General features: G+C 31.4%; 2 protein-coding genes and 1 pseudogene across 2 annotated transcripts; all 3 read right to left on the bottom strand.

Annotated features, from left to right (window-relative positions):
* Window positions 1-1,953, bottom strand: LOC114184055 (uncharacterized). Its single transcript, XM_028071292.2, has 2 exons — window positions 1,651-1,953; window positions 1-419 (listed from the first exon to the last, which is right to left on the bottom strand). The coding sequence occupies exons 1-2, from the start codon at window positions 1,920-1,922 to the stop codon at window positions 281-283; spliced, it is 411 nt and encodes a 136-aa protein (XP_027927093.1). The 5' UTR covers window positions 1,923-1,953; the 3' UTR covers window positions 1-280.
* Window positions 1,954-3,296: 1,343 nt separating this feature from the next.
* Window positions 3,297-9,425, bottom strand: LOC146886085 (uncharacterized). The gene is made up of 3 exons (XM_085673298.1): window positions 6,037-9,425; window positions 4,356-4,764; window positions 3,297-3,815 (listed from the first exon to the last, which is right to left on the bottom strand). Exons 1-3 carry the CDS (start codon window positions 9,423-9,425, stop codon window positions 3,297-3,299), a joined length of 4,317 nt encoding a protein of 1,438 aa, XP_085529424.1.
* Window positions 9,426-20,579: 11,154 nt separating this feature from the next.
* Window positions 20,580-21,998, bottom strand: LOC114183248 (putative E3 ubiquitin-protein ligase RHC2A pseudogene; annotated as a pseudogene).
* Window positions 21,999-23,085: the final 1,087 nt, after the last annotated feature.

Genomic DNA, 23,085 nt, shown 5'->3' with positions numbered 1-23,085 from the left:
TGAACACCAACATATCATATATTATTGAACATCCGTATTGGCAAATATGTTTCAATTACATATAACATATACACTTGATGAAAACATTAGGAACATTGGGGTATCATGAAATGGGAGAGAACAAAACAAATGATAAATGCAAACAAGTAAATTTGTGATTTTCTCTCCTATCATGACATACTATAAAGTTGTTCATCTCAGAAGAAGAAAATGATGAAGGAGGGGATAATTATGCTTAAATAGTTACATATTAAGAGGAAAAGAAATGATTTTGTTATGTCTATTTGTCAATTTGATTAAGTTTGCCCAATCCATTGCAACGAGCACAAACGATTTGAGTTTGATCCTTTCGTGCTGCATTTGCTCTCAATCTCACGTCAGCCTTTCGAACAAACCCTGCTCCATCACATTCAGGACATCTGCCAAATGCATATTCATATATCGTTACCGATAAAATTCCATCAAATTTCTAAGAAAATTACGCAACTCAAAATAGTTGCATGATAAGGATTCTTAATATTGGAGATCCCATGTAAACAATAAATAGAGCTACATTATGTAAATATTATACAAATATAAAGTTAATTTTGTATAATAGAATTAGATTTAAATTCACTTTTTAATATAATATTAAAAATATTTTAGAATCTCTTCTAGCAAAATTTGTTACAACTATTATTTCGTTCACTATCAAACTAATGTTACTAAAGTTTTTCTGTTAGGTTTATTGTTCACTCACTGTCAAACTATTACAGATATATAATTTCATGCTCGAAATATATATGTCTAAACATGATAAATGTATTAAAAATCCTTGCTGTGAGATTAATTACAATATAAATTCAAACTTTTCCTTACAAACTAATTTTAGAAAATTAAATTAGATTAAAGTACACTTCTCACGACATAAATCTACTTTTAACAATGGCAGAATAATGGTAAATATGTGAAACTATTATAATGTGTCATGTTAAACACGAGTTTATGATTTATCCTAGAATCCTTTTCTATTAAGGCACATAATGATGTTTACAATGCTAGAGTTCTTAGGATCAATTATATATCTGGTGAGGGAAGGAGAATCATTGCCGTAGAACACCTTAAAAGATGTCTCTGTTAGTGTGAAAAAGAATTATTATCCCAATACTCTGCCCAAACTCTGCCTAATCTCGAAGAAAATCATAAGAAAAATAATCCACGAAAAGAAGGTTCTCTGAATTTTCTAACTGTGAATTTATTATTTTTATTCTCTCACCCACCTTCTGCTTATTTCCATTCATGACAAAATAATACTATTGTAAAACAGTCTAAGAAAAACACCACCACTATAATAAAGACTGTTTTACCGTATGATTCTATTTATTAACATGAACATACATTAATTGACATGACATAAACATAACATAAATAAATGTAAAACAGATTTATACAATTGTTCTATCACAGTTCATCGTTGATATATCTCTTAAACTAACATTTCCTATCATAAATTATTGTTTGAATTTTTAAAATAAGAATTATAAAGATCAATTCATGTGTAAACAATTAACAAGCATGCTTATAATGAAAATAATCCATTTACACCAGCAGAAAAAATGGTAAAATATTTAAAAAATTGTACTGATAATTAAAAAAAAAAAAAAGATTTACGTGTCTTTGCGAGAGAAGAAGATGGGGAATGCGGTTCCAACGAGTGCCACTGCAACGGCACCAGCAACGAGGTAAACGGTGCTATCAGCAGAAACGTCGCCAACAGCCGAAACAACAACCCTGGAAGATCTACTCTTGTTCCTCTGAATCGAGGTGCACGGTAACACAGGTGCGGCCGCAAACGAAACCCTAGTGTTGGAAACAGCGACACATGCGGGGAGTTTGGGAGCAACGTTTGGAAGCATGGTGTTAAGTGGAGTGATGGAAGCCATGTCGGTCGGTGGCAGAAAGAAGATCGGAGAAAGGACTGTGTATTGTGGTTTTATGGAAAATGTTTGGATAAGGACACGTCAGAATTTCAGATTTCCTACCAACGTGGATAAGACATGGGACCCTCTTAAAACTAGGATTAGTATCATAACATATTCATATAATCATTTTTAATTTTAAAATTCTGTAATTTATTTATAAATATAAAGGAAAGTGGAAAGGAATTATAAATATACAAACATATTAAAAAAAATTTCATTTTTTTTTTATCTTAAACTGTTTAGTCATAATTTTGAGGAGGGATTCATAACTTTGTTTTGTTAATGATATTTAATAACTTTGTGATAGTAAAACTACAAAAATCAATATAAATCTGGCTTAATTTTTATAATAAATTAAAAATCAAACTATACTGAAACATATTTAATTTTTGATATCTAGTTTAGGTGATTATTTAATAAAATTCAAGGAAAAGGAAAAAATCCGTATTTAATTAATAAGTAAGTGATGCAAATTTATAAGCTTTCAAAATTTAGAAGTTCCGATAACTCATAACCTTATGTTTAATTCTCATAACCTTATGTTTAAGATCTTTGCTTTGTCCATCCTTTTGTGTTTCTTTTCTTTATCACTTTTTTCCTGCAAAGGATGGACAAAGCAAAGATCTTAAACATAAGGTTATGAGAATTAAACATAAGGTTATGAGAATATAAATCTCGCAGAGCCGGTTAGATATTCTCTCATAATCATAGGAAAAAAGTGATAAAGAAAAGAAACACAAAAGGATGGACAAAGCAAAGATCTTAAACATAAGGTTATGAGAATTAAACATAAGGTTATGAGAATATAAATCTGGCAGAGCCGGTTAGATATTCTCTCATAATCTTACATCTAAGCAACCAGGAAAGATGGAATGCATAAAATGTTTTCAAGCCTTTAAATGATTATCGCATCTTTTAGTAAATATTACTCAAGGCATCCGTAGATGCCTAGAAAGAAACTACTCCATAAAAACTTACTTCAATTCCAGAGGGGGGGGAGAGATCTGAAATTCCTCGTTTATTTATGTTTGCAAGTATACAGGAGAGGAAAGTTGAGAAGAGACAAGCGGGATACAAGTAGAGAGAAGGCAGAGGTAGAGAGAAAAGAGTTATTAGAGAGAGAGGGGTTCAGAGTTCTTGCCCAGCATAAGGGTCTTAAAGACTCTTTTATAGAAAAACTCTGAAACTTGTAACTTGTTGAGCCGGTCTTCAAGTGACCCGTTACTTGTATTCTAAGTTGTATGGTGACGTGGTCTGTACTTGATTTGTGTGTTTTTACCCTTCATTCTATTACTCAGTTATGAGTAAAATTACTGTGTCACAGGTAAAAATACTTTATTGTCCTCTTTTGGAGACTACCGTGGAAATCAAGTCTTCGGGGTCTTCCTCAAGTATCTGATCTGAGTCTTCGTTGTCAGAAGGGAAGGAAGATCCAGGAGTTCCTTGTCCATGGCTTCCTGTCTCTTCATAGATTTCTCTGTATATTCTTTCTTTTTCGAATCTTTTAACCAGTATGGGGCTGGCTTCTATAGGGAAAGGATGAAATTTGTTTCCCATAAACTTCTTCCAATATATTTTGGTGTTTGTGGTTTCTTTTAAAAGGATATATTCTGTATTATCCTTTCTAGAGAAATTCCAATTTGATCCTTCAACATAAGCTTTCCAGAGTTGGTACTGGTATTGCTTTTCTTTATTGAGTGACAACCCTTTCAAGGAGCCGTGTTCTAATCTGACATGGGCCTCTGGATTTGACTCTATGAATAGTTTTATGACATGTGTTGCCACGCTATCAGGAGTAGAGGCGCTTTTTGGAGAGGAAGTGATTTGTAGGCAGATATTGGTCATATATTCTACCTGTATTTCATTTACTATTGAGTTTATTTCCTGGGTTAGGGAGTTGAATTTTTCAGTTGGTGGGATTAGAAGCGTTTGGAGGCATCCTGCTTCTAATAATAGTGATGGACATATGACTATGTCTCTATATAATTGATTTTTGAAGGTTTTTAAATCAATTTGAGCCTTTCTAAAAATGAATTTTATTTGGCATGTACATTTTGTGGTAACTGTTTTGCAATAGTCTGAAGACTCTTGGCAGGGTGTTTTTGTGTCGAAATAAGTCTGAGGTTTTACAAATAACCCATTGTAATTTTGTGTTTCTGAATGAACTTCAAACAAGAATTCTTGTATGACTTCAAATTTTGCAAGGAAAATGTTTGGGTTTATTTGTGGTGAGAAGCTACAAGAGGCAGCATACGTATGTGTTTGGGTTCTTGGTTCGAATGTTAACCCAGTTTTTATTTTTTCTTCATCTATAGTTTCCAGCTTTAAAGCCATTTGGGCTTCTTCTAAAGAATTAAAGCCTTTGTAAGTAGACCAGAATTGGTCTTGTTTTGCCTCAGAGAGGTCTTTGAAGGAAGTATAAACTCCTTTGTTTGGCCCTGTAATTAGGGCATAATGTGTAAATCCTTTCCCAGAAGGAGAGGCTGGTGAAGTTAACAGAACTCCTTTGTTATCTGCATTGCAGAAATTGTAAAGTGCACTAATGATGCTTTGTTTCACCTTAGTGACTTGGTGTTCATTTTGAACTGTGTATTTTGGAATATTCCATATATTGTCAATTAAAACATTTAATTTGACATTTGTGTTATCTCTACCAGGAAAATGGTAGGTATTTGTGAGTATTGGCAATTCTTGTTTGCTATACTTTGTGTATTGTTCCACCACAAAGGGGGACTTGACTGGTTTAGGACCTAAAAATCCTTTCTTTGTGCTTTGTATAAATTTCATTTTGGAATATTTGTACCTGCAATATAGAAGCAAATATGTTAAGCAATAAAATGTCTGAGCATTTGTAGCTGATACTCCAAAACCCTGATGTTGGCTTTGTAGGAGATAAGTGTAGAATAATATTGGAAGGGATTTTGTTGGCATATTTCTGTTTTTCGTAACCTTAGGTAAAATATCCTTCTTTTAAACCTTTTTATTTGTTTAGCTATTCTGATGACAGGATTAGGGCTACAGACGGGACCAATCCCTAGTGGTTGTATTGGTATTCTGGCCCGAAATCCAGGAGGGATTTCAGGATCTTGAATTTGAAAACGCAAGATATTCATATATTATGATTGTATAGTCTCACTTTTGTATGATGTACCTGGAAAGGATATCAGCAAACATATTATCAGATCCTTTGATATGTTCAAAATTTATTATTTTTCCAGAATTTATGTAATCTCTAAAAAGTAACCATCGTCTATGAGGTTTTTTGTCATTATTTATTTGGTTTTTTCCATAGGAAACGATTGCTTCACAATCAGTTCTAATGGTTATTTCTGGTTTATTTATCAAAAATAATTTAAATGCTTCTAAGGCGTGTATAATTGCATTGACCTCATAATCAGTGCTGGTCTGATAAACTTGTGGTTTCACAGTATATTTTCCAGAAGCATATCTGCATATTTGTTCATTATCTTTTGACAGATATTTATTTTTCTTCCTTTTTAGGATAGCTCCCCATCCTGATTCACATCCATCGCATTCAAGTACTAAATAATCTGAATCTAATGGTAATTGTAGGGTAGGTAATTTATTTACCTTTTGTTTTATGTTTTGAACCAATTTTATATCTTCAGAATTAAACTTTCTTTCTCCTTTTAGAGAAGTTTTATTGTATAAAGGGACAGTGTATTTTCCCAAATCTGGGATAAAACTCCTGGCATAATTTAAAAGTCCTAAAAAAGATCTTAGAGTTTTTATGTCTTCCATTTTATCAGGAAAGTCTTGAATTTTCTTAGAAATGTGAGGTTGGAGTTTTATGGTTCCATTACCTATTTCTGTTCCAAGGAATTCTATGAAATTTTTACAAATTTCCATTTTTCCTTTTGATATAATTAAACCATATTTTTCAAGTTTGTATAATACTTGTTTCAGGTGGAGATAATGATCTTCTTTTGTTTTGGAAAAAACTAGTATATCGTCTATATAGACACATGTAAAAGTTTTTAAGTCATTGAAAATGTTATCCATTTTTCTTTGAAAAATTGCAGGAGCATTTTTAAGACCAAAAGGCATCACATGCCATTCGTATAATCCTTCAGAACAGGAGAAGGCTGTCCATTTTATAGATTCTGGTTCCACTTTTACTTGATGGAATCCACTTTTGAGATCAAATTTTGAAAACCATTTTGCATTTTGAATACGATTTATAAGAATTTCTTTGGATGGAATTGTATATCCATCTTCAACTGTATTATCGTTTAAACGTTTATAATTGTAAACCATTCTAGATTTACCTCTTTTTTGTTCAGAAGATTTATTTACTATGAAAGCAAGACTCCTGTGAGGACTTTCGCTTGGAGCTATTACTTTTAGTTTCAGAAGGTGGTCAATATGCATTCGACATTCTTCCTGTTCCCAATTATTGAACTGTATATCTTTAGTTTTTATAATTAAATCAGGGTTGATTATGTTTAGTTTACAAGTAACAGGATCACGATCCCAAAATTTGGTGGGATCTTCTCCTATTATGCTAGTTTTATTTAACCTATCCAGAATCTGTTGGATATTATCAAAAGTGATTGTTTTAGATATTTTTATGGATGAAAAAGAGTCCATAGTGTCATCTGGACAGTAATCTATGGATTCTAGATCTTCTTTCATACAATCACATTTTTCTGAGGATTTAGTGTTTGTACATGAACATTCATCAGAGGATGGTTTTGTATAGCTGTCTCCACTAATTATGGGTGACATTTGTGTTTTATCACTGATAATGACATAATCCTTGTTTATAGTGATAGTTCTATTATGGCCTAAAATAAAATCTAAACCAATAATCATGCTTTGTTTTGAAGGGACTAAATTTTCTACACGCATGGTTTTAAGATGTATTTTTTGGCCAAATAGGTCACAATTTGTACTAAATTGAAGAGAAATATTGTTTATTTCTTCGTCGTTTATCATTACTATTCCAGACATAGTTCTTGTTTTTTGTATATGTTTACTTTTAGTAATCATATATGAAGGTACTTTTGTTTTGCAGACGACTGTCTCAGAACATCCTGTGTCTAAGAGGGCTTGTATGATTTCTTCCTTAGCAGGGTTTTTGTTTTGTTTTGGAAAATTTAATTTTACTAATACTTTAACAGATATTAGTTGTTTTTCATTGCAAACTAATGGGATACATTCTGTGGTTCCCATCATGTTATTTTGTATGTTTTTTGAAATGGTGCTTGTTCTAGAATCTTGGACTATTTGTTCTAGACGAAGAATTTTTTCTTCAAGGGTATTTATTCTGGTTTCTAAAATTGAAGTCCTAGTATCAATTATGTTTTTATCTTTTATGTTTTCTTTTTGTTCTAAAAAAATTGGTATTTTTTGTATTTTTAGATGTGTTGTAATACATTTTATACAAAAATTTTTGTAGCATAAAGGACAATGAGCCCTTTGAGATTTATGAAAATATCTATCACAATACTGGCAGGGAATAGATGTTGGTCCTGAGAAGTATTGTAATGTATGAGGACAAATATTTGTTTCAGTTATATTCATTAAATAATATCCAGAATCATCTAATATTTCGCCCAGTTCATTATACTTGTCATTTAATTCGAAATCATATTCTTTGGGGTAAATTTGGATAAATTCATTATTTGTAAAATCATTTATTAAGTCATAATTTTTGGGTTGTTTGTCTAGATTAATTTCATCATTGTATTCTGTTATACTAACTACTGATAATATTTCAGAATCAGTAGATACATCTTCGTCAATTGGAAGAAGATTCATATGACAAGATTTGATGAGCTCAGCTTCTTTTATATAAAGATTTGCTATGTTTGGACAGTCTCTTGAGAAATGTCCAGTTTGGCTACAAGCATAACATTTTAGTGTTTTTTTGTAATTTTTATTTTCTCTAAATTTTCTGACGTGTCTGTCAGGGTTTAGAGTAGGTTTCCTAGAATTTGAGGATCTTATAGTATATGTTTTTCTAGAATTTGTAGGTTTTTGTATAGAAGATTGAGACCTATTGCTATAAGATTGGCTATATTTGGGTCTTCTTCTGGGCATATATTTTTTGTTAGATTTGTTATGATTGTATTGTTGTGGAGTGTATATTTGTTTACAAATTCCAGAATCGGAATTTTTTAGTTGTTTCTGTATTGCAATATGTGTGCAAGTGTCTTCCATCACTTTCATAATATGTTGTATTCTTATTGAGAGGTTATTTAACATTGGAGTTACCTCGTCATTTTTCCAGGATTCTCTAATCTTTTGTCCTAATTTTCCTGGAAGTTTGAGGAACATTTTTTCTCCAACACTTGTATCATGAAAACATCCAGCTATGGAGGCATACATGAGATAATCTTGTAAAAATTCTTTAATTTTACCAAAATATGTTATAGACAACCTTTCTAGGTGTCCTAAATAGATTTGTTGTCTGAGTGTATTCCCATCATTTGCAGATTGGGAAGTGAGTAGTCTTTGTATTAAAGAGCAAAAATTGTAAATATTAGGACCTGGTTCGATCACTAATGTATTTAATTCTGTTGAGTAATTTTTTTTAAAAGATTCCCAACATGCTCTGGCTATATCGCCTAAGTAGGTTTCTCCTTTGGCAATCATGTCTTGTGAGGACTGAACTTCTTTTTCGTAATGGATACCATAATCACGGATTACAGTAGCAGTCCATTGTTCAATGTATGTTGGTAATAATTGAGGGTCAATTCCTCCTATGTTTAATAAAAGATTTGGCAATGGGAAATTTGGTTCTATTGGGAGCCTCTTTCCCTGTGTTGTATATTGATTATCTATAAAAGTAACATTTGTTGGGGATTCTCTGGGTATGAATCCAGTAGAATAGCTTTGTGTACCAACATGTTCTAACTGATAACTGTTGGGGTTTACTGATCCTACACTTGTATTGACGAAACCTATTGTAGATAAAGGTTCTGATATTACTGAAGAGTTGTCTTCTTTGTCTAAGTACAGGCTATCAAGGAAGATATTTATGATATTGTCTGTTTCATCATAAATATCTTCAATATTTGTGTTTGTAGAGAGATCTAAAGATCCTTGTCTATACATGGCTATAATTGCTTGATGATGATTCCATTCTTCATCAGTCATTTCATCATTTTCATCTTCTTCGTATTGTATGATATTCATCATGGAAATGTGTTCGTTATCAGGAATGCCTGAAGTGCTATGCCTATTTTCAGCTAACCTATCTTGTTCTAAGTCAAGTCGTGGTATATTTGTGTAATCTACAAAACTTAGACTAAGTCCTCTAGACCTGTTATGTAAAATGGCAGATGAAGAGGCTGTAATTGGGTTATTTTCTTCTCTGGGTAAATGTGTTTGCCATAAATGTCCTTCATTTCTTCTTGTGAAGGCTTGAGCTGGTAAGAATTGTGTACCATAAGAGCTAATGGCTTCTTCTAATGGTCTAGTGTTTATTCTATACATAGAAGAAATATGGTTACTTATTCTTCCTATGAAGGTTATGTCTAAATGTAGATTTTCACCCATCCAATTGGGTCCAAAACCTATCGTTTGTACTTCTAGGTTTATATGATTTATAAAATCTTGTAAAGTTAATGTGAAATTTGGAGCAAGATAAATAAGGGAAAAGGGTTGATTTAGATCTACTTCTAAAATCCCTATTACACTTTGTGAATCATTATTCTGAAATCTTGAATCGTGTAGAACTATCAAAGCTCTAGCTCCAATCATATGTCTTTCTAAGGATCTGACTCCAATGGTAATTAACCCCATATGAACATATCTTCCTTGTTGATTTTGTAATTGTCTTCCTGTTTGTGGAGATATTAGAGGGATTATCTCATAGGTGTTGTCAGGGAGATGAAAATCTCCTATTCTTCTGTATCGATAAAGGCTTGTTCGTTTAGAACTTAGCCACCCTATGTTGTATAATTGTCTAGGATTTAGAGAATCTATCCTTGAGTTAGATCCTATATCTGTATTTTGTTGTATATCTACTAAATCTTCTAACCTTCTAATGTTAGTAGTTCTTTGTCTATTTAAGAATCTATCTAAGATTCCTAGATGTTGTATTAGATTTTGACTTCTAGTCTGATGTTCTCTTAATCTTCTGGGGGTTCCGGGGAACCTTTGTGTGCTACTAAGTTCTGTTGTACTATTCATATTAATATTATCAGTTTGTGTTTGTGTAGACGTATTGGGTTGTGTCATCATTATAAACTATCATCATTGTTTGTGGGAGGTGCTGCGTTGGTACTTGCAGCTTTTGAATCTTTTTTAGTTGTGACTTTGATAAATTTCTGTGAATTTTTAGAAGTTGTTTTTGTATTAGTGTATGTTCCTAAAGATAGTTTAGATACTTGCTTTATAAGGCCGTCTATGTCTTTGGACAAGTTCGTCCCTTTAGTAGAATCAATTAGATGATTCAATTTTCTAGAAACTTCTTCTAGAAGAGCTATTATAGTATTATTTTGTCCTATAATAACTGTGTGTACAGGGTCTACTTCTGAAGTAGGTTTTTTATAACCTACAGGAGGAGAGTTTGTGATTTTTTCAACCGCAGTTAGGGCTGATTTGTAGTCAGTGCCTAAGAATGGTTGTATGTTATCCATTAAAGAAAATTTTAAACAGATAAACAATAAGGCAGTGTAGTGGCAGGAAAACAATAGAAAGTAGGCAAAGCGGAAAAGCAGTAGTAGGAGATAAAAGGCAGGAATCTACGGAATACACTGTAGAGTAATACTTATAAAAGAATATAAATAATCATAAGGCTCAAAAACTCTTTTTTTTTTTTACAAGCAAATAAACAAGAAAATATATATGTAAAGAGTGTCGCAATATGCAAAGTATTCCTCAACCCTCAGAGGCAGATCAAATGGGACTTATGGCTCTGTTGGCTCTTCTGACCATAACCTGCCCGATCTACAAAAGGTATCCTAGCGAATACAAGCCACTTCAATCACATAAATATTCAAGAGGTATCCAAGGATTTATCGCTCTGATACCAGGAAAAAAGTGATAAAGAAAAGAAACACAAAAGGATGGACAAAGCAAAGATCTTAAACATAAGGTTATGAGAATATAAATCTGGCAGAGCCGGTTAGATATTCTCTCATAATCATAGGAAAAAAGTGATAAAGAAAAGAAACACAAAAGGATGGACAAAGCAAAGATCTTAAACATAAGGTTATGAGAATTAAACATAAGGTTTGACGTGTAAAACACATTTTAATTAAAAAAATATATCTACTTATTTTTAAAATTTAAAATATTGATAAATTTTGATTTTGCTTAAAATTATACTTAACTGTATCTTTTAATACTTTAAAAACTAATTTTTCTAAATATGATTAGTCTCAACAAAAAAGTATTCATTAATTTGAATATATTGTGATTATTAATTATAAAAATACAAAAATCATTTTTTTTCTTCATGATATATTAAAAAAATGTTTAGAATGATTCAACTTTGCTTGTATCGAAATTAATATATAGAAAAAAAAATATTATTAAAAAGTACATTATTGAATGGAAAAGGTAAAAGTAATATATATATATATATATATATATATATATATATATATATATATATTTATTTATTTTACTCATAATAGATAATATATATTAATTAATTAAATTATGCATTTAAAAGTATTATTTTTATTTAAAACATTACTTTAATTATAATAATTTGTATTTTAAATTTTTAGTATTAAAATAATTATATAGTTAATATATATATATATATATATATATATATATATATATATATATATATTATCACATCTCATTTTAATAGAATAATTCTAATAAATATAATGTCGCATGATTATAATAATATAGAATAACAAAACATGAAATATATGAGAATTAACCTTTTACATTCATCCAAAATATACCAAATATACCAAGTTAGAAAGATAGTGAGCACAAAATAATGTCACAGTCATACTATCTTAAAAGAGTAACAATTTAGCAAAAGATTGGTCACAAAGCAGTGAATTCAAGTAAAACAATTCTTAAAACGGAGCTTGACTTAGATCAAGATTCACATGCCTAAGTAAACTGCAGCATCTCCGCCATCATGGTGATCACCAAGAATCTCCACATCTGCTCACACCAAAAATTGATGATCATCACAAGAAGAAAAACAAAACAAAGAACATACATAGAGAGACAGGGTAAGCTAGAGAAAATAAATTTTCACATATAAATAAGCAAGCAATTTATGAACATATTTTTAAACAGACATTTCAGTGAGCATACAAAGCATGTAAAGAGATCGGATTCACTGATTGCTTGCACTTGTGGTGGCTTCTATTGCTCTACAAAGTCATTTCTAATGGGTTTCATCCTACCACACACAAGATAGTCCATGATCATCTAGAGCCATTATCGTGCCAAAGACTAGAACTTACTGCTCCTCTCACCACTTGAATCAGCCTACTATATGTGAGACTAACTGATTCTTTAGAGTGTCAGGATGCAACCTTGCTTGAATTCTTATCTAATTACATACACTACAAAATACCACCATAAGGTCTCCCCAGGAATTACTTCAAGTTCATACCATATACATAATCTCACACATCATTATCCTTCCATACCAAGCACATCAATTTTCAGTCTCATTGCATCACATAAAACATACATGGTATCATTCTTGGTGCTATTAAGGGTAAATCACTCAATCATGGAAGCAATCAAGTAGTTAAAACAATTATGCTATTAATCTCGCTCAAGCTAAAGAGTTCTCGCACAAGTGACAAAAGTCTCTCGCTCAAGCTAAAAACCTTTGTCTGGGCGAGATTGCAAACAGTGAGCACTAGAATCATCCACGAGTCCTCGCTTAAACTAATTCATTTCGCTTAGGCGGGATTACTCTCGCTTAGGCAAAAGGCCTGTTGACAGTTGTAACCAAAAATTAGGTTCAGGCTTTGTTTCTGTTAGAAACAGAGCAAGCTAATAGCATATAAATACTTGCTTCAGTTTCATGTATATTTTTTTAGATACACACACGCATATTCAATAATAAGAAAAAAGATTACCTTCTCTCTACAAGTTCACATCTTTCCCTTGTTTTCTTTCTTCCTTCATTATTCTAGTTTGTATGAAAGCTAGTGCGTGTCCTGCAAATAGAAAAGAATTTAGTGAGTGAGTGAACAACAAAGGAACGTGGCTATCAAAGGGAGACGAAGAGAAGCCAAGTCATTAGCTTGATGGTGGTGGAGCATAAAAGAAGTAGAGAAGGGAGAAAGAAGAAGAACGTTGAGTTAGGTGGAGTGGCGTGCATGTGGTCCAGAATTTGGGAAACTTTTCCCAATAGTAGGCATTTGAGTCTGGGCTTTTTTTAAGGCCCTCGCTCAGGTGACAACTCGAAACAAAAAGTAGGGACGGGTTTCTGCTATTCTCGCTTAGGCGAGAGCTTCTCACTTAGACGAGAACTTTTCACCTAGGTGAGAGCTTTTCACTTAGGCGAGAGCTTCTCGTTCGGGCGAAAAACCACTCGCTTAGGTGAGAACAACATATTCTCACTTGTAGTGACGAATCTTCACCAAACTTTCTAGGGGAGCTAAAATAATATACTTAAAATTTATATATTTAATATTATTTTCACTTATTCAATGAAAATGAATAATACTATAGTATAGCTATAACTATAAAACAAACTACACTATCTAACAGGTTGTCCATCGTTTTTTCATATTCTTGAACTTATCAAATAATTCAATCATAACTAAATTTTCAGCTATTTTTTTTCAATATAAATAATCATATTATTTGCAAAATATTCATTTCCCATTTTCTTAATGTGCACATATCGATTCAAAAGTCACATTTCATTTCATTGTTATGCGATAAGCAACCATGTTGTCATGTTTTGATATTCACTCATCTTTTATCAATTCTAAAAAATGAATTTATTCTTTTATTTTCCATCAATATACCTATTTAAAAAAGAAGTTTAACATTAAAAAGTAATTTATCATAATATAATCAATAATTGAGAGACATAATTACTAACAAAAATTATGATAATCAATTCACTACCAAGTGAGATAGGAGAAAATTACTTTTTTCTTTTGTGGTAACGTAACAAAAAGAAATCAAGTAAGAGTGAGAGATAAAATACATGTGAAAAATTAAAAAGACAACGGAAATAAAAAATAAAAATTATCTTAATATTTTTTTCTTTATTATATTTGATTTTATATTTGATTATTTATTAACATTAAATATTATACCCTATAAAAGAAATAAAAATATCTAATTTTACTTTCATTAACTTTTCAATATAGTATTATCTAATTTAAAAATATACTTATAATTTAAAAAAAATTAAAAACATAAATAGTTTAACAAATTTTAAACATATATAATTTTTTTTAAAAATAAAAAGGTTAAAAAAAATTGAAAAAGTTGGTGGGGGTGAGGGCGTCTGCTCCAACAATGCTCTGTTGTTGCCCACCTACACTCACTAGAGATGACAAATAAACTCACCTTGTAGGTATTGCCCGAACTCATCCCTGTTTTGATGGAGAATCCTGCATTGACTAGGTATGGGAAATCCCCGTCATATCTTCTTCCCCGTTTAAATTATTAAAATATTCGCAATTAATTAAGTAACCTTATATATATATATATATATATATATATATATATATATATATATATAATATATTCTACTTTTTATTTTTTGTAATTATTTGGTTTGTCATGAAACTTATTTGCATCTCCAATATATTTTTCATCTTATCATAACCTTTATGTAATTATATTAAAATGATGTATGTTAATTAAAAAAATTTATGTCTCACATTTGAATATTTCTATTATTTTTTATTATTTTTATTTATTGTATATTTTTCTTTCACATGAGAATATTTAATACTCTCAATTTAAGTGTTTAATAGAATATACATTTCATTTACTAGGTAATGTAAAAAAAAAAATTACTTATTATTATTCATTTGTAGAACTCTTTTATTTCGCTAAAAGAATGTTCATTATTTCTCAACCATTGAATTTTTATATATTGATATTTGAAAAGTTTTCTTAGATCTCTAAGGTATTTTTTATCTTATCATACCATTAATTATACATTTTTTTCTATGTGTGATTTTTTTCAATAGTCTCTCAAATTGTTTTTAAGACACACATTTGTTAATTTTTTAATATTTTTATTTATTGTTTATTTTCATCTTGTAGAATACTATTTCGATATGTTTTATCTAATTATTTTTTATTTTCTAACTCATTATCAATTATACTGTAATTTTTTTACTATAATTGTATAAATAAATTTGATTTACTACAACATAAAAATTTAATATAATTGTCATGAATTTTTTTTATCACCATCCAACATATATTGGAGTTCAAAAGATACAAGATCTATGTCAAAATTTTATTATTATGTTTATTATTTGTTCATTGCATTATTTTGATCAAGTGATGTATTATAACTTTTATTAGTGTATAAAAAAGATATTTATTAGAATTTAAAATATTGAAGTAAACAAACATTTAAAATATATTTTAATTTGAATATTTTTTTCTTTTATATTTTTTAAAAAATATTTTTAAATTTTATCAACTAAGTTTCATTATGTTTGCTAATTTAATAAATAATTTTGTTCTCATGAAATTTTATTTGGTATTTTATTATAAAATGTAAACAATTATAACTTATTTCAAAATATTTGATATTGAAGAAACAACTATCTTCCTAATATTGAATATTTGATAATATTATGTTTTTTTATCGTAAATTTTTATTATTTTATAACAATTAATTAAAATTAATATTGAAGTAAGAAAACGGGTACAGGTATGGGTGTGAAATTATACACGTTACCCGATGTAGATGAGGGTGGGACAAAAGTTTGATAACCGTTAGATTTGGATATGGGGATGGGGATGATTTGTTTTTACATGGGTATGGAATAACGAAACTCGTCCATGGCCCCCGTTGCCATCCCTAACGCTCACACATGCAAAGCCAAAAAAAACTAGTGCAAAAACAGACAATCAACTTCATTCCATACAATCATCAGTTTAGTATATCTCAACACCCAAACTCAGGCAAAAACTCGAAAGACACCACTGTAAAAGTTTTTGAGTTCTAACTTCTCTTACCTTGGCAAAAGCTACTACGAGAGAGAAATCCTAAGTGAAAGGAACACCAAGACTTGGAACAGCTTAAGGAGCTGAAAATAGAAGTACAGGGACACAAAACTATGACCACAACATAGATTTACGTGAAATCCAACCCTTCAGAACATAGAAAAGAATGGAAAGAGATGGATTTTGAGTTCTACTTACGCGGAGGAAGAACGTTCAGTGAGCTCAATGGGAAAACTTGCAAGTTCCCTAGCTTAGGTTCTACTCTAGAAGGGGAAGAAAGAAGGTGAACTGTTTTGAAAAAAAGAGACAACAGTAAATGGATAGCTGGAAGAGTCCTGGAAAACAAGGAGCTGACGATGGATCCTTGCTCATTAAAGTTTGGCCCATTAATTGAAAATAAAAGTGAGTTTTAAATGTATCCATAGATTCTGCTCTCTGCAAGAGTATTTAAACCTCTCACATTGTTTTTTAGATTCTTTCTTTTTTCTTATTTTTCATATGATTCGATCGTCTTAGTGGTGTTAATTAAGAATATTTCATTTTTAATAAATTTTAAAAATAGATCGATTTGGATTAAATTCAATTAGTTGTATGTGGTTTAATTTTTTTTTTTTGATGTTTAAGTTGAGGTTTGTCCATATCTGTGATTTAAATTGATTGTTTTGAATTATTTTGAAATGTTTTTTAATTTGGTTTGATTTTGTTGTTGAAATTGATTTATCTAATACTTTCGTGTTCAAGTGGATGATTTCTACTAAAATGAAAATTGAACATAAATTCATGTCTTACTCTTCGTCTTACTTTTTAAGTGAAAGATTTAGCTCAAACAAAAATAGAGCTAAAAATAATTTTACTTTTTGTGTTATTTTTTATCGAGCAATGGATTTTTCATTAAAAAAAAGTAACACGACAACTCAATTCTCACTCAAACAAAGCATATTTCGTTCAAACAAACATATTTTCGCCCATGTTATAAGAATATTTTTCTTTTCATTTTTTAGTCCATTTAATTTTAATTTATTAACTATATATATTTTTATAAATTCAAAATGAATATAAATATTTATATTTGTAGTTGTATTTGTGTGGATTACGTTGCTTACAATGCTTATTAAGATTTAGATAACTTGTATTGAGATTATATATGAAAAGATGTGTTAACCATCTTTTCAATTAATTGTTTGGATTTGAATGTAAGGTAAATTTCTATTTTCAATGTCCGTAGTTTATTTTTGTTTAATTAAATATTGAAAAATAAAAATCCTTACTTTAAATGATTTTTAATCGAAATTTCAAATTTGAGATCAGAATGTTTTAATCCATACAATATTTTTTTTATTAGCTTTTCCATTTTTGTACTTTTATTTTCTTAAAATTTCGTCAAAATGGATTGAATCAAATTTCTACTGATTTGAAATTATTCAATTAAAAACCATTTCAAGAGAAGTTATTGAACCACACTGAAAAAATTGATATGAACCTTTCTCAATATTGAAATATATGCACAGTCTGGTGATAAAAATACAATTATTAACTCCTGAATAATAATATTTTAATTCATTTTTTTATCACTTTAATTATCTTTTAATTATTTATTTTGACTTTTTTAATAATTATCTTTCAATTATTTATTATGACTTCTTTAATAATATAATATGATAGGTTAAAAATAAATAAAAAATATAAATCAAAATATCATCATCCAATCATTCTTTCTATCTTTCAATCGTATCTTTAGATTGTGACTCTCGTCGAATACTGAAATAAATGTTGAAAATATTGAGAAGAATGGATAAACATCGATACTATTACAAATAAAAAATTGATTTGAACAAAAAACTACAGTAAAGTGTAACAAATAAATAAAAAACAATATAAAAAACACACGTGTCACAAAAAGAAAAAAGAGAGAATAATAACAATAATTTCATCTGTAAAAAGATCTTTCTAATTATCCATTATAAAAATATTAGATCGTAAGTACAATTTAAACATTTGGAACTAAATCTAATAATATAAAAACAATTTAACCCGTAATCAGTTAAATAGAAAAAAACCAATAGATAGTAAATACCTTTCATTAATTAATCTTAAGTCAACATATATCAAAAGGAAATATTATTCAATTATATTCACTTCTCACATTTATGATTCTTAGTAAAACACAAAGAGAACTTTTTAAAGGCGATGAAACAATGCATAATAAAATCACATGCAACAACAAAGCAAAGACAACAATTAGATTCAACCAGCAGGGACCTAGAACTTGCCTGACAACAATATCTCATAGCCACCTCCAATAACACCACAACGAACTCCAAATACTACATGATCAACTGCATAAAAACATTTTGAATCACAGATACCAGATGATGCTAACATTAGAAATAGCCAATCAAAAGCACCTAGCAACAAACACAAGTTTTCAATGAAAAACAAAGATAATCTAGACAACAAGGGTAGCTTCTATCTCCCAAGTTGTACCATCGCACACAGAAGCACCAATGACAACCAACATTTTCTCACAAGTTTATGGTTGTCAAAATGCCCGATTATTGAAAGATAGGACAGATCATTCAACCCGAATAAACACATAAAGGCCTACAAGGCATAGGTCAACCTTTTTTTTTCCAAAGATATTGATGTTCACTGTAAAATCTTCCTAACCATGTTCAATGAACCAAGCAACCTATATTGGTATTATAGAACTTGATTGACTCATCAAAACATTTTCTGCGAAATTTAAAGCACAGTCAACCACATGTGACTAACTTAATATCCTTGGAGAATGTAAAAGAGGAGAAAATGAGTTTCTCCAAATGGCGACATCAATCATTCATAGCATTAATGATTGACAAAGTAGCCGCAGCAAAGATGTAAATCAGAAATACAACCCCCAAATTTTCACATGTCATCAAGCAAATTGAATCAACAAATTCCAGTCATTTTAACAAAAACAAATTGAATTATAGTCATAAACAAGCCACAAGTTTTCCTTGGATCATGCATAAACTAAAGAAAATTGGGGCAATCGTATACTTAAAGTTGAAAGAACTTCCTCGTAACAGAAAGCCACAGGCAAAATGAAACTTCCTCATGCACCACATCAGATGAGATACAATAGAAGCATGCTGGCAAACAAAATATATAATCCACAAGCCATAACCTAGAATCAAGCAATAATGCCCCAAATTTCACTTGACATCAATCAGTAGAGTGAATATACCGATTCCAATCATTTTAACAAAAATAGGATTGCATGTTATAGTCAGAAAAACAAAATGTTTTCTTCTAATCACGCGTAAACTCAACTTCTGCAGCCATATGCTTTAAAGTTGAAAAGAAACTATAAATTAACAACAGAAAGCCACAGGCATAATGAAACTTCTCCGTGCATCACGTAAGATACCAATAGAGCGTGTTGGCATTTAGTAACGAAAAATAAAAGGCAAATAGAAAAGCACAGAAAAGGGTCATCAAGGTTTAAGGTAAGTTTCAGATATCACACAGGAGAATTCCACATTATTTTTTTGTTAGTATCTTAAAATACCTTCGATCTTCTAATAAAGTAAAGGGACATATCACAACACCTTCAAATTATCGACAGGGACAGGCTCCAAGAGAAAAATACCTATGAAAAGTATACTTGGAAATTATTCAAGATAAAACTTGCAAATGAAAGCGATCAAGTAAGAAAACAAGCAACCTAAACCAGAGAATGCAACACGGCCCCTTAAATGCAGATTTGACCATTAAAGGCATTGGTGAACAGTAACCAGATGGACAATTTATTCAGAAGTGTCCTAATCCTTCTAAATTAGTATCAGACAACACGAAAGGAGGTGGAGTACGTACTTCAAGTGGTGATCTATGTTCCTTAGCACATCCTTTTACTGCTATTTGGTATCATTTATCAATATGGTGTGAAACGTTTATCTACCCAAACCAATCACATGGAAAATGAAGTTTGAAAGCGACAACACCACTAAAGTAGACCTACAAATATTAAGCACCACCTAACACGAGCCTAAGAAACCAAAGAAGCGGTAGACAAAGAAACAGAGCATGTTACATCAACAATAGAAGTCATAATTTCCCATAACCCAACAGAACCACATTTCAAAAAAATAAATAAAACACCATAACTCAAGCATTGATGACTTAACTACAAAACCAACGAAATTATTCAAAACCAAAAGACAAAGAGCTACAACAACAGTTACACAAGATCCTCTTCTCCCTCATGTTTCCACCCCCAACAAGACATCTAAACTTCCTTTCTTTCTTCCTAACTACACCTCATCACAACCACAAACAAACAGCAAAGCCCTGAACTCAATTCCCCCAGAGTCGTGAGTTCAACACATTCATACAGTGAACTAATTGTAACAGTTAAATGAAGATCAGAAAAATCATATTCAACCCCATAAATCAAATTTAAAATAAATATCTAAAATTTAGACAATCCGATCTTTATCCGTAACTTTGAGCTAATTCAAAACCACCCTTCAGCAATTGCATAAACCATTTATCAGTTTTAGTTATTTACAGTATCAAAATCAATAAACAGACTAGAAACATTACAAACAATTAAAATTCCCCTAAATTCAACGAATACTTGAACAAACTAAAAAAACATTAGGAAAACCGAAACCCCATTGTTGTCATGGTTTCAGTTTCATTTTAGGAAATTGAAAATATATCTGGCGAATAGGGATTGTGTCACGATGACTGAAAAAATCTTGACACTGTGGTCGAAATCGTACTCTTTTAAAATCTTGATCGACTCCTGAACCTAGAAAAAATGGTTGTGGCAGAGCGTGATCTTCCATTGAGACGCGAGTTTCTCGTTCCACGAGAAAAGGAACTCCTAACTCTTCCGAAATAGGAAACAAGATTCCGAAAAGCAGAAGCAAAGCCCCTACTCTCTCTAGACCTACCGATAGAAGAATCCCAGGAGACTCTCCTGGGAACGCCGTTAGAGGCGTTAAACGCGCCGTCCATCTCCGTGTACACCAGGGGCAGTTCTCTACCACCGATGAGCCTGCCCACAGCGAATCCTCCCCCAGGGAGTCTCCATATGGTTAACCCCATCGTATTGTTATCATCAACTTCATCTGAAGGAACCACGCGGCGGCACACGGGGCACGAGTTCCGCACAGACAGCCACGGCACGATGCACTCCGAGTGATACACGTGCCCGCACGGCATCTCACGTGCATCGCAATCCACTTGAAAATTTTCCATGCACACCGCGCAGTGGGACTCCGCGTGCGCGTGACTCGCCAGGATCTTCACCACCGGCATCGACTCGATCGCCGCCTTCGACGCTGCCCGGTCGAGGCGCACCGCGGTGCCGTCCAGCTGATCCAGCAAGTGATCGAAGCCCGAGGAGCCCATGAGAAAGTCGGTCACGCCCGCGGGCAGCGGGCGCAGGCCGCTGGGGCCCGGACCCGAAACGCCGTCGTTGTAGTAGAGCTCGAAGTTCCCCGAGGCGACATCGTTTTCGTTTTCGTTGGCGCTTGCGTTTTCGTTTCCGTTTCCCCCGCGCAACACGATCACGGGATTGAAGGGCGACCCGGCGCGCGTGGATCGACGCGAGTGGGGAGGCGTGTGGAGCTCTTCGAGAAAACCGGAGTGACAATCGGGGCAGAGAATGGTAGGATCTCGCTGCGCTTCTGCAGCGAGGGAAACCCTAACGACGCGGTTGCATCGGTAGCACCAGAATGAAGAAGAAGATCTCAAAGAAGCCATGATTTTTAATTTCTCTCTTTTGGATTGTTCAAGAATCAGAAAGAATTGATTTGTTTTTGTTTGGGTGGGAATGGAAGAGGGTGAAATTTTCCGGGAAAATTCTCGAGTGAGAAAATTGGTGAGGTGGGATTGGGAACTGGTCGAAAGTGAAGAGGATATTTAATTGACTTCCTACTTTATACTTCATTTTTTACGGGCAAACAAAACACTATTCACTGCATTTTATGTTTTCTTTATTCTTTATAATTAGAAACTATTCACTTTTATTTCTTATCAAATTAAATATTTTAAATCTATACATAACATTTTTTTAATCTTTATCATCTAATTTTATAAAGATTAAAGGAGATTAAAATATAATAAATTAAATTAAAGGAATAATTTAACGTTTAAAATTTTACAAAAGCGTTTCGTAATTAGCAGTTCCAAAAAATAAATAAATAAAATTTGTGATTTGGGGAGCGGAATATTCCGTGACACATTCCTTTTTAATTTTAAAAACTGTGTGTACATGTTCGCTGTATCTTCCACTGGTTTGAGTTATAATTAATAATTAATAGTAATAATAATCGTTATTAAAAGGAAGAAAAAAGAAAACGCCATTCGATTCTCACTTGATTATGATTTTTCCCTAATTTCTTGCAATAATCTGAAGAAATGATGCATGTGTACTACATTCTAAGAAAATGTTGAACCTTATCTTTTTAGGTTGGTGAAACGCTAAATCACTCGCCGTGTTTTGTAATCTGAAACTATGGAAAGGTTTATAGCATCGTATTTGGATATTCTACTTGCTATATATCAGACTATTTGATTTCATAATTTAAACATTCTCTAATTTTTCAATCTTATTCTAAATTGGACAAATTTCTCTAAGTAAATTTATTTTTTAAAAATAACTTATGCACAATATTATAGATGTTATTGTTTAATTAAAATTAGAATTTTATTTTAATGATAATAAAATCTTTTATTACTACAATTACTAAAGCGAAAGTGATATTTCTTTAGCACATTATTTGTGATATTACATCTAAATTTGTTCTTCCCATAATTCTTGGTTTTTAGGGAGACATATCACACGTTAAATTGTGGCACCCCATAAAAACTAGAATTTGAGCAAAGAGGCCAATTCACTGTCAAAAGGTGGAAAAGTTATCGCTTGGTTGAAAATAAGTTATTTATTGGTGACCTCATTTAACCAAAAAACTCACGAGAGCATATAATATTTCTCCATTAGGTA

The sequence above is a fragment of the Vigna unguiculata genome, chromosome 5, assembly GCF_037176805.1.
Source record: "Vigna unguiculata cultivar grain cowpea cultivar isolate G323 ecotype 2 chromosome 5, ASM3717680v1, whole genome shotgun sequence".
Taxonomy (NCBI): Eukaryota; Viridiplantae; Streptophyta; class Magnoliopsida; order Fabales; family Fabaceae; genus Vigna; species Vigna unguiculata.
Note: the sequence above shows the minus strand (reverse complement) of the source record. Positions and strands in the feature narration are given on the sequence as shown.